This window comes from Parasteatoda tepidariorum, chromosome 4, assembly GCF_982258835.1.
Source record: "Parasteatoda tepidariorum strain Cologne lab strain chromosome 4, Ptep-v5.0, whole genome shotgun sequence".
In the NCBI taxonomy this organism is placed as follows: domain Eukaryota; kingdom Metazoa; phylum Arthropoda; class Arachnida; order Araneae; family Theridiidae; genus Parasteatoda; species Parasteatoda tepidariorum.
Genome location: NC_141758.1, coordinates 26,481,757 through 26,495,462, shown reverse-complemented (window position 1 = coordinate 26,495,462; position 13,706 = coordinate 26,481,757). Strand labels below are relative to the sequence as shown.

The 13,706-nt window shown below is 27.8% G+C and overlaps 1 protein-coding gene across 5 annotated transcripts in view; it reads right to left on the bottom strand.

Annotated features, from left to right (window-relative positions):
• Positions 1-9,537: 9,537 nt before the first annotated feature.
• The window catches only part of LOC107457213 (lewis-type alpha-(1,3)-fucosyltransferase), a 53,858-nt gene continuing 49,689 nt past the window's right edge, over positions 9,538-13,706 (bottom strand). For all 5 annotated transcript variants that reach the window (XM_016075316.4, XM_016075317.4, XM_016075318.4 and 2 more), the window contains exon 3: positions 9,538-11,199. In XM_016075316.4, the coding sequence (XP_015930802.3) occupies positions 10,588-11,199 (612 nt within the window). In that variant the 3' untranslated portion in view covers positions 9,538-10,587. The remainder of the gene's footprint in view (positions 11,200-13,706) is intronic.

Below are 13,706 nucleotides of genomic sequence, written 5' to 3'. Positions count from 1 at the left end.
CCCGTATTATCTTTTTATTTAATTACTTACAAGAGCAATTATCAATTACTTATAAGTACATATTGGAAATTTTAAAAGCAAAATCATTTATTTAAAATACATCATCATAACTTTTAAAATTTAATGACTTCGAATACAAATACCTACGAATTACAAACAGACTTTATTGCTGTATTATTTAATGCAAAATGTCTTACTTAAGATTATGTTTCGATTTACCCAGTTACAAATGTTTACTTTTTTTATAAAAATAAATAAATAAAAATTAAGCCTAAATTGTTTTTAACCTAGCCAAAAATGCACAAAGTGTGGTTCATTACTTGTCATTGAATTATTAAAGCTATACACATTTAATTGCACCTTTCAATTTAAAAAATAAAATTTTATGCAATAAATTAAGGTCCTTCCAAATGCTTAAAAAAATATTAGCATTAATATTTTTCATAAAGGAAAGAAATAATACTTCTTATGTTATGTCAAAAAAATCTTGATCTGTTCCTCCTAAAAATAAAAAAAAATTCTTGACTATGGGAACAAAATTTTGCAAAGAATTTCACAAGTATGTACGATCATGAAGAATAATTTTTCCATCTAACCATGATATTAGTTTTGAAATGATAAATTTTAATCGATGAATCATTTTCGAATTTCGCTTTTGAAACTTTATATATTGTAGCAGTAGGGAACAAATTGTTTTGTTTGTTTTTCTGCTGCAGGAAATTTTTGAACGAATCTTAGAAATTTGTTCCCTAGTGTAATTATAACTTAAATGTTTTTGCAAAACAATTGCTTAGTAAACGCCATTAGCACTCAGACGCGTTTATGGGCCAGAAAGTTTTTTTTATTTTAAGAATAGTGCTAAGTTTTAAAAATTGTTTGTTAGTAGACACGATCAGTTTATCTATTTCGAATAAAATGCTAAGAGGTACATCCCAAAGGATACATCCGCCATCTTGCAGACTATCATTGTTTAAGGTTGTTCTTTTTAAGGTTGTTCTTCGATTTCATTCCTTTTGTCAAAAGAATTAAATGTTTTTTGATGAATAATATGGCATTATGACTGTTGTTCGCTTATAACGGTTATACGAAACTGTTAAATTCTTTCGATCTATAGACCGCTTGGTCTACGAAAGGACGTAAAATGTGAATATAATGAAAAGTCGCAGATTTTTGAAATTTACTTTTGATCTAATTTGATAGTTTTTAAAAAGTAACTTCCACAACTTTGTTTAACATACATAACATACGTTAAAATTAAGAATTCTTCATTAAATTTTATGATTTTTAACTAAGTTGTCCATGAATAAAAAATTCATAATTTCCAAAAGCTTCAAGCATGACCTTTCAAATTGAGCTAACAGATTTGCAATATAAAATCTTCCAAAACCTTTATTCCTAAAAGAAACCTTGCTTTCGAGTTAGCATAAAGTGCTTCCTTCATTTCGACCAACTATATATATATATATATATATATATATATATATATATATATATATATATATATATATATATATATATATATATATATATATATATATATATATATATATATATATATATATATATATATATATATATATATATATATATATATATATATATATATATATATATATCACTGATGATGGCTGGTCAATTCTAATTCCGCACCCAGCTCGCACAGACCACAGTGCCGACGTAAAATATCCTCAATGGTAAACGGATCATGGGTTACAGTCCCCTTGCTGTCATACTAACCGTGGGATGTTTTCATGGTTTTCCTCTCCATGTAACTCAAATGCGGGTTAGTTCCATCAAAAAGTCCTTCGAGAAGGCAGATTTCTCCCAATACTTGATCTAGGAGTTCCCTCGTCTTCTGCATTGGGCTCGAAATTATAAGGCTAAGTAGTGGAACATTAGTAAGCGTAAACCCAAAATTAGGTGGGCTGTTTAACTACGGTTATAAAAAAAACATTAAACCTCCTATATATGTTGGGTACTCTTTCTTGTCACCATTTTAGTGGTCTGATCGGGTTACTAAAATTATGTGAAGTGATGGTTTAAAACCATCAAGCATGGTTGTGATTTTCTTTCCAATGCAAAAGGGTTTTGGAGAACAACCTTAAAAGATATTATATTAGATACTTTTATATTTTCTCCCTAAACAAGTAGCACCGAAAAGTGGGTTTTCTGAAAGAAAAAAAACAAATATCAGGTTACGCAGGCTGTTGTTTTTTAAGGCTTAATACTAACAATGCATTTAATTAAAACAATCATTTTTGCGTGTTAACATATGCATGTGCTGTTATGTGAAAAAGCGTATGTTTAAGTGTGTAGATCACTAGATTGTTGTTAGGAGATTTTTGGTTGTTAGAAATCAAAACTTAATAAATACAACTTGCATTCAGATTTAAATGTTTCAGGAAATTTATGTGTCTCAATATTCAATTCGTTAATCACATATCTTGATATATAAGCCTTTTATAAGTCTTCCACTTTTTAATTGATATGTTATGTAAATGAAGATTTAATTCATATTCCTAGGTAAAGATGAAACTGCCTGGAGTGTCTAATTCATAGATACTATATCCATTGTAAATTATTGTTATTTCATAAGTCCAACAGTTGAAATAGAATTTCAATGTTTTGTTTTATTTATATGTTACAGTAATAATGAGTAATATGAAAATTATGTGAATGTTACAGTTTTCCGCATAACAGCTTTTGGAAAATGTTATAAATTTTATTTTATTTTTTTACCAATTTTCTATGAAATTGGTAAAAGCGTATACAAATTATGAAACTTCTTACTCAAAAATTGATAAAAGAGTATACAAATTATAAGGCTTCTTACTCAATAATTTATAAAAGGGTATACAAATTATAAGACTTCTTTTTCAAAAATTAGTAAAAGAGTATACAAATTACATGACTTCTAACGCAAAAATTGATATAAGGGTATACAAATTATAAGACTTCTTCAAAAATTGGTAAAAAGAGTATACAAATTATAAGGCTTCTTACTCAAAAATTGATAAAAGGGTATACAAATTATAAGACTTCTTGCTCAAAACGTCATTTTAGAAGTTCCATGAATCAATATAATTTTTTCGTAAAACATCCATATCTTATCACCACACTATAAAGATATAGTAGTGATAAGACTATTCATGACTATTTTTTATATAAGTATTAGCGTAAAAAAAAAGATAAATTAATTTTCTACGTATACAATTATGAAATACCTGAAGTATTTTACGTAGCTCTTAAGTGCTAAAATCTAAATTGTTAAATATGAGTTTCTCGTTTTTCAACGAATTTAAATTAAAAAAGCCAAAGCTCTTCTGAATTTTAATTTCAATCTATAATATGTCATAAAATTCGCTTTAAAAATTAGGAATAAAAAATAATTGGTTATGTATATTTTTCAGAGTAATTTATTTATTTTTGTAAATAAATATTAATTTTATTGTACTATTTGTTTCTAAAAAACACACAAATACTTTTTTAATAGAAAATGAACAAAAATTGATGCAACCTTAATTCATCAGCGATACAGTTACATTTCTCTCTTAAAACTCTTCAAAATGTGTACGGGATGTACAAACATTTGTGGTATAGAAAATGCTAAAATAACTGTAAATTTCTATGGCAATGAATCAATTACACAAAAGATAACAAGCAATTCAAATTTTTAATGCGCAACACATTAACCTGTTGGAAAAGGATTTTTATTAAACATATTTTTCAAACTTTTATTTCATTTTTTTATATTAAATTAGGTCAGAATACTTGAAAAATATTACATTTAGCATTTTAATAATTTATGGTTATTAAACACAGCATGAAACACCGGTGACTTTTAATGTGCAAAAGGGTAAAATCTTCCAAACAAGGCTCACTTTCAAACAATAATTTTTAAAGTTTTCACTTACTTAGATCGAAGAGAAACAGTTATGTCTCAATGATTTTGTTTTAATTTAGAAAATCAATTATTGATGAATTGTTGAATATGTATGATCACACTATTTTTTTAAATACAAAGTAATTTAGTACAAAAGTAATTCCAATAATCTAACAGATTTTTTTTTGTTACCATTAGACTTTTTTAAAAAATAATAAAAATTAATACAATAAAATAATATTGAAAAGAAAACTATAAAGAGGAAAAAACCAATAATCTCCCTCAAGACACTTCTATAGGTATAATTTAATGCGATATTTTTGAATAAAGAATAATTATCCTAAGATAAAAATTATTCTTTATATATGCCGATATCGCAAAAAAATTTTGTTGAAAAAGAGCATAATATATATATATATATATATATATATATATATATATATATATATATATATATATATATATATATATATATATATATATATATATATATATATATATATATATATATATATATACAGAAAAAACATATAAAGGAACACCGGTGTCCCATCTGCGCCAAAGGGTTAATTCATCAAGTTACAAAATTTCACACGGGCTATGAGTTATTTTTACATAGCTACGATACAATTAAAACGATTTAAAAATTTAACTTGGAATATATTTTTATCATTGAATCGTTATTTATGTTATCTTTCAATTTATTACATAATTCTAGCATTTGTAATACGTTCGTGATTCATACTACATAAAAGATACTGTGTGAGTCAAAACATTTAGTTGTGAAATATATAAATCGAAACTCTTCTTAAATAAACCAGGTATTGAGTTTAATATCAGGAGAATTTGTTCCTGCATAGTTACGTATTTTAATGTTCAATATTTGCTTTTCGTTAGTGTGAGTCGTGCGTGTATTTATCCAATAATACCAGTGTTATTTTCACAAACCAAAAGTTTTGCATAACTGTCGTATTATTTATTTTTACTGTAATATATATGTGTGTGTATTTTTTTTATCATTAATAATCTCAAATGAAAGAATTTTCATCTCCTCTCCATACCTTTTTCCGTGTCAAATCAAATTTAAAGTAACTCATTTGACTTGTATTGCACATATTTCTGAACACTTTCAAATTACATTAGATAATCAACTTTGTTCATTTTATTTTAGCTGAATAAAGTTACAGTGAATCTTTTCCATAAAAAAAAATATTTCATTTAGAGTTGGTTTCACTGGTATTTTAGATGCAATAATTTTGTTCTGTAGAAGAATAAAAATGTGCTTGATTGTTCAAATACAATGAAGAAGAAATTTGATTGTATTTAAAGATATAAGTATACGTTGAATGTACAGGTTTAAAATAAATGTAATAACAGAGTAAAAATAAAAAGAAATTATATCACTCAATTTCGATTACGAATTATTTTTGTCCCGTTTTGATTTTGATATCGAATTCGGAAAAGAACTTGCGCTCTAACACTTTTTATTCGGGATTAAATATTTGTAAATACTGGATTTATATTCATAACTATTTCACATGCATGATAAATATTGTTGCTTTATTGAAATCACATACATTTGCACGCTTGTTTGCTCAATTTAGGCTTATAAACCTTTGTCAAGTAGAAGGACAGATAGAACAATTTAGAGAAGGACATCACAAAGAATATATCCAGGGTTACGACGGGATTTGAACCTGCGACCTCCACGCTTTACACTGCGTTTGGCGGGCAATACCGCTCGTCCAGGGAGGGCCCTACACGATAAAAATTTCTATCTTAGCTTATAATTTTTGCTCTTCATTTTTTTTAAGTGGTAGTAATTGAATTATTGAACAAAGTGAGAGCAAAATAGCTATCAAGTTTTGAGAGCAATGCTGTTTTATCCGGTTAGACATCACCTCTTACATCAGACCCACACGGTATTTTATAAGTAGTCTGCGCAGACTATCTAAAAAGTAAACCAGTTGTGCGCATGAACCCAAATTCCATTTTAAAAGTAATTCAGAGAAATTTATCATATATATTTGATAGTTGAATCGGTAGTAATTAGCAAGTAAATAATACAAACCAATCATATTAAAAAAATTAACAAATTTTTAGACATATATTTGTTAGCACTATTTCATTTTTACTAGATTTTCTATTAAATGCTTCTTTCGTAAACTTGTTTACCTACATGGTGGTCTGATCGGACTACCTGCAAAAAATTCCGAGTGGAGGCTTTCAGTTATAGGTGACGTTGGGTTAGCGCCAAGCATCAAATTTCCAGGACAATTTGTTTCTTCGAAAACATCGTGGTAGAACAGTTTGCTTCATTGTTATCATTTGTTTAGAAGAATTAAAAGTTTCTAACCTGCAATACTTGAGCAATGATTTAGGTGTATCCGGAACAATAAGAAGTTGAAACTTTTAGAAATGATTTGGTGGATAACTATAGAAAATAGATATTTAATTTTACAATTAGATATTATTCTACGTTTACCCTAAAATTCCTTTTTTTAATCTGTTTAACCCTTTGCACTCCGAGTAATGCCATTACCTCCTACATCAGAAAGCCTCCCCACGGTTTTTTTTATAAGTAGTCTGCGCAGACTATTTAAAAAGTTAACCAGTTGTGCGCATGAATCCAAATTCTATTTTAAAAGTAATAGTTGAGAAATTTATCATATATATTTGAAAATTACATATGTAGTGGTTGACAAATAATTAAGACAAACCAATCATATTCAAAAATTGAAAAAAAAAATTACATATATTTGCTACCACTATCTTACTTTTACTAGATTTTTCATTTAATGCTTCGTTAGTTAACATATGTACCCTCATAATGGTCTAATCGGACTACCGTGTGGAGGCTTTCAGTTACAGGAGGCGTTGGTAATGCACACCGAAAATGCTGTTAGAACATAAGCATTTTAGAATACATAATAGAATCGCAATACATAATAGTTACAAGTCATTTAGAATACATAATACAATATTTTTATGTGATTTTTAATAAATTCTTAAAATAATGTGGTTATTAATTTTAAAGGTGGTGGCTGTTGATGGCACTTCGGGGGTGACATCGGAGTGCAAAGGGTTAATGTGAAAAGGATCAAACGGATTAATTTTAATACAGCTGATTTTCATCCCATCACTGTTTATGTATGGCTTCAACGTTCAGTCTTATACTAAATGCAACAATAACATAAATTCCAGCCTGCCAACTACTATGTTTTTTAAAAAATATTTTACAGAGCAGTTGACTATTAAAAACTAAAGCTTTAAGAATTTTTGGTTATTTTTCCAACATTTTGAAAACCTCACAAAGAGAGCTGTAAGAAAGTGGTATTTCATACATGCTTTTGAATCAATTACATGTTGTGGTGTGAAAAATAATTTTAAGTTAAATTTCACTCATTAGAATCACATCTTTAAAGTAAATCACTCATTAAAAGTAAACTTAGCTACCACTAGAAGAAATTTTTCCAAAAAGACAAGAAAATCGGTAGTTCTGAAATAGAATTTATAAAAATTTTTGCCGTAACTTTTTAAAATGTCATAAATGATTTTTTTAAGAAATTTGACACCATAAGTCAAGGAAATTTTCGTTTTTTTTCACACTCAACATTAATTTACTTATTGGGCATAACTGCGGAATTTGAATAATAATTTCTGAATAATTTCAAAAAATATTTTTCTTAGTGTTTTTTTGTTCGTAGTGCATTAATATCTAATGTATGTATTAATATTTCAATAAGTAAGATTTATAAACAGTATAAACAATTTTTTGCTGTTATTACTTGTGTTACTTACCAATACCAACAAACCTGCAATGGGAAATTTTAGCGAATTTTTAAGGTAGAGGGTGCGTTTTTTGTTTTTCAGTGGCGCCATCTATGGTCAAGAATACGACTTAAGCCTCACACGCGTCACAGCCTGATTAACTATGTGGACACATTCATACTTCATTCGTTAATTCAAGGACCTGATTTTGACCTGAACCAGAGAAAGATCAATCTCTATTTCTGTACCACCAGAAGTATAGATTAGTTATGGGAGCTTGGAGGACTTTGTAACCTCGACAAATTTAACGTGCACCAGTCACCATTCAATTCATGGAAATTCTTCAGCCAAAGGAATTCGAACTCACGAACACGATTCGAACTCCAACATCTTAACAACCAGGCTGTTCCGGCCCTATATAATTATAGCAGATGTATTAAGTAATTATATGTTTTAAACGGATATATCGAGTTGTCCAGACAAGTTTACAAGTAACATACAAGTTCAAGCCGACGTTCGATAGATGCAATAGCCAAATATATTTTATTTTATAACCGTCGTTGAACAGCTGACCCATTATTTTGGGTTTACGACTACGAATGTTCAATTCCGTAGCCTTGTAATTTTGAATCCAATTCAGAAGACAAAGGAACTCCTGAATGAAATAGAGGGAGAAATTTGCCATCGTGGAGTTTTTGAAGGAACTAACCTACATTTGCGTTACATGGAGAGGGAAACCACGAAAGAGTGAAACCACGAAATTATATGAAAAAGAAAATATACGGTATCGGTGTACACGACTTTTTAAGAATTCGATTTCTCAAGAACTATTCAACCGATTTCACTCAAATTTTGCATTTTGCCTATCAAAATTGAATTATTTAAAATGATGTAAAAATTTGCATACTTACAGTTTAAATTATTTTGACTATTATTAAATAAAATAATAAATATGTACTTAAAGTTATATTTTGCATGGAACTGTCATTGGATAGAAGGTAGCCGCAATCTGGGAAATATGGTCCCCAGAGTTTGTTCAGGAGAGCGATCCACATTAACATTAGGACCTCTTAATGATAAGTTTACATTTTGCGTATTCCGCCATATTTAGAAAACGTTTTAAGCGAATTGAAGAATTTTTTTTCTCACAGTTAAATAATTCGTTTATCCAAAAATAATTCCAGGCAAAAATTATTTCTAGTAAATCTCTATTTTTTCATTATTTTATAAGATAATCGTTGAAAATTTTTTTAATTGTAAGGTCATTTTGAAGTACGTATTTTTACATGACAAAATTTGAGCGAATTCTGTTGAATAAAAAATCGAATTTTAAAGAAGTCGTATATTTAAAATTCAATTTCTCAGGAATCGGTCAACCAATTTCGCTCAAATTTTGTATTTTTTCCATACAAAATATTGTACTTTAAAATGATGTAAAAATTGTATACCTTACAGATCAAAATTTTTCGACCATTACTTAATAAAATAATAAAAACGAAATTCGTTAAAATTTATTTTTGACATCTTTGAATAAACTGATTTTATAATTGAGTGCAAAGATTTTTCAATTCGCTTTAAAAGTTTACGAAATATGGCGAAATATGCAAGCAGAAAAAAAAAAAGAAAGAAAGAAAGGCAATAAGCAAACTTTGAAACGCTCTCCTGCCGAAACTATAGGGACTACATTTCCCAGTTTGCGGCAACATTTTCCACTTTTCCCCAAAACAAGATTGAAAGAAATTTTTACCACTTTTTTTCTTCTTTGGTACAGATAAACTTACGTCCCATATGTTTACTGAGGTTTCATCATGATTAAGCTCAAATTTTATAATTTTATCGGAAAGCATCATGCAAGTAAATTGAAAAGGATAAAAACACAAAACTAGACGTAAAGTAATGATTTATTTACATATATATATATAAAGTACCGTATAGCTCATTTTAAGGAATTAAGGCTAAAACTTATTTATAGTATAACAAGATGAAACCTTTAAAATAAATTAATCATTAAAAAATATGAATAAAATAAATAATTTGTGACATCTATATCAAATTTGAATCAGATGATAGAAAAAATTGTTTTATGTAAATTCGTTTTCTAGTGGTTGCATTACAAATGATTAAGTTAGCAAATTCTCAGTTTTTAGAACTAAAATAGTTAAAAACTGAACTACAGTACATATTTAATACGAAATGAGAGGTCGTAAAAGAAGAAACTATATACTGATGCATAGACATTAATAAAACACGTAAAAGACATTATTAAGTAATAGTATGGAATAAAAAGTAAAGTATAAATAGTAATCGTTATTTGTTTGGTAAGTAATTTTCAATTTTAATTTAAGTTTTTTGACGAATTATTTGCTTCAAATCTAATTTTTGTTTCTGTTTTAAAATAGGAAATTAAAAGTTAAAATAAATTTTTGTTTTATGTCTTACATTATACCTATTATATTCTGTTGCAAGTTGACGAAAAACCATTATCTCTATTGAGAGCCTGTTTACACGCTAAATAGAGTGCATGCTTAACAAATATCAAGCTCCAAGTGCGAACGAATATCGCCATAGACAACTTTTAAAACTACTTAGCACGGCCTTTAAAAAACGGCCATAAAAAAATAGAACGAATTAAATTTAACTTTTAAAAGCTTTTGTTATGAAAGCATAATTATATAACTTGATAGCTATATAAAACGGAACTATATGCAATTGCGGATGATTACTTAAATTCTTTTCGGTAATGGTCTTTTCTAAACTTGCAACGGAGTATAAAACGAATTAAAAAGTAATAAAAAAAAATTACTTTAGGAGGTAGTTTAAAAGGTAAGCAAATGTTAGCATAAATTTAATACTAACACTGGCTAAAGTATCACAAAAAGAAACATTAGCTTGAGATATGCTCCATGGAATTAAAGGTGCTTTGTTTTATTCACTCAACTTTTTGGCTCCCACGTTTTGCAGTTTCCGCTTTTCACCCACCATTCTCGAAAGTTTTCATATGACGATGGCTTTGTGTTTTTGTGCAGAAGTGAGCATAAATCGCATTCTCTATGATTCTTCATATCAATAGCATAATCTTGTCGCCATCGAAAATAAGTGCTCCATATTTTAAAATCTTTGCCAACACCAGCCAAGAAGAATGCCAAATGTTTCGGCGATTTGAAGCTCAAAGCATCTATGAAAGAAGCAGGTGGCGCCAACTTCGAGTACGGAGCACCGCCAAAGACGACGGGAATCATATTGTATTCCATAGTCCTGAAAAACTTCTCAGTCACGTAGTCCTTGCAAATAGTGTTCTCGAAAGCCAAGAAAAATTTGTACTTTGAGGAGAAATCTTGAAGACAGCTCTCTGTTTTGCCGGGAGGACACACTGAGTCTCCGCACTTACCGAAGACGTCAACATCGATATATTTGCGGAGTTCTTGTACATAGTCATCACGACCTCCATGTGTTGGACAATGGCTACTCATCCACACTACTGATTTTGTCTTGTTGGAAAAAGCCCATTGAAGGGATTGCAGATCTAACTTCTTTGAAGGACGGACCTATAGGAACGAATAAGAAAGTTTAGTATAAGAAAAATCTTCGCTTTAATTTAATTTGAATTAAAAAGTTACATATCTTACAAAATTATAATAATTTATCATAATATAATCAGTTAAAATGAAAAGCAATTATATATATATATATATATATATATATATATATATATATATATATATATATATATATATATATATATATATATATATATATATATATATATATATATATATATATATATATATATATATATATATATATATTGAAATTACGGTGGATCCACACCGATATTTTTAGTTAATTACAAGTCAAAACAGCATGATTAACGAGTCCAGTTTCGGCATAAAAGAGAGACATTCGGAGAGAGACAGATTTTTAGTCAGATCCGACGGAGTTTAATTTGTATGCATGAAATACCAAAAAGCACGCAAAGATCATTGCTCCTCTGTTTTATACGATAATTAAACTGTGTGAAGAGGCCAGTCATATTGACTTCCTTGTGTATTCTTACGCCTCATCAAATTATTTATTACTCATAGAAAATCGTTTAACCCTTCCTTATATGGAAGTGAAAGATCTTAAAATAACTTCTCTTTTGAAATATAAATCTAATTATTATTCATTGGTATGTTTTTAACCTTGAAGTCCCAAAATAGAATTTTTACACTTATCCTTTACAAAAGATATTTTATGAAAACGAAAGAGTTTTAATGCGTTTATTATTACAAAAGTATTTATAATTTTTGTATTTTATTTAAAAAACCGGAAAAAAGTGATCTACGGATTAGATCTTATCTTTTTTTTTAAAATATTATAATATATAGATATGATATATAGAAAAAAAAGATATAATATATAGATTATATCTTTTTTTTCCGGTTTTTTAAATAAAATTTCATTCTTTTTTTCTTTTTTAAACTGTTGTTTGTTATTTTTTTACTTATTATTTCCACCCACCCCCCTTTTTTTCATATGTCTATATATATTATTAAGATTTACAGTCGTGGAATCAAAATCATTACCTCAAATTAATAACATAAATAATATACTATGTAATCTGTTAATAACTCATGATATAATAATAGGAAAAACATAAATTTACATTGCATCATCAATCCCAGCACAGTGCTTTTTTTTTCAAAACTGAAATGCTACATTGAAAATATATAGATATATAATTGTAATGAATAACCAACTATGTTCTCTCTCTCTTTTTCACATAGGTGTTTTTCATCCGCAGATCACTTATAATAATTGAACATTAATGCGTTCAAAAATATTCAAATCATACTACCACTTTATTTGTATAATCTTCGTGTGTTTGCATGCCTACAACGGAGCTAATTCGTTGATTACCAAGACCTTAAATCCTAAAAACGATTTAATTGGGTATAATATAGCCTACGTCACAGGTTGTGTTGTTCCTACTAAATTTAACCCATGAACGGCATTTTCTGCGAGCCTAACTTCAAGCCACAAATAAATAAATAGCTGCTCGCCAGATTTTATTGCATTATAAAGAAAAGTTATTGAAACTAATTACAACTAAATAAATAACAACAACTAAAACAAATATCAACAACTACTAATAACAATAACTAAATAAACAACAACTAAATTTCATTCGTTTAGCATTGCGTCATATGTTGTTCCTACTAAATCGAAGTAGTTGTGTTTTTCTCATATTATACCCAATTGAAAATTACTAATTTTCAAGATTTGATAACAACCACTTTAATAATTGGTTGTTATCTGGTTTAAAATGACATTCCATGATAATGAAAAACTAGAACAATCTGACCACAAATTATTTTATATTATTTCAGGTTTAAAAACGTAACTGGTAGGTATAAATCTATAAGATCTATGTTAGATAGCCAGTAAGGTAGTAACAGAAACCTTATACTTTTTTTATGCCTTACTATATTAAGATCTAAATTTATGATTGATAAGTATCAGAAATTAATTATAATTGAGATCTTATATAAAAGTGGAAGTGATTTTTTATAAAATAAAATTATTATTGCGTGATGAATTAATAAGCTTATCTGTAATTTTAGTTTTGGTCCTAAAAAGCGAATATAAAATTACAGACATTTTATTAAAAAAAAAACATATTATACGAATATTATATGTAGACATTTGAAAAATAGCGTTTAAGTTTGAAATCAATTACATGCAGATTTTATAATCAGTACAGTCAATTACTAAAATTTAAAAGCTTCACTATAAGAGAACTGGAACAAAGTGCCTTTATACATAGACTAATGAATTATTTACATGTATAGATGCAAAAAATAACTCTAAATCATAAACTAAACAAATAATCATATAATGAAAAATAAACTTTTCTATCACTGGAATAAAGTTTTGCTAAAAGCCTAGAATGATGGCAGTTCTCTATTATTATTATGATTAAGTAGTAACAAGAGAAAATATATTATTTATTTAAACAAAATTTGGTTAATCTGTTAACATTTCTGTTTGAAATATTTTATTGCATCATGGA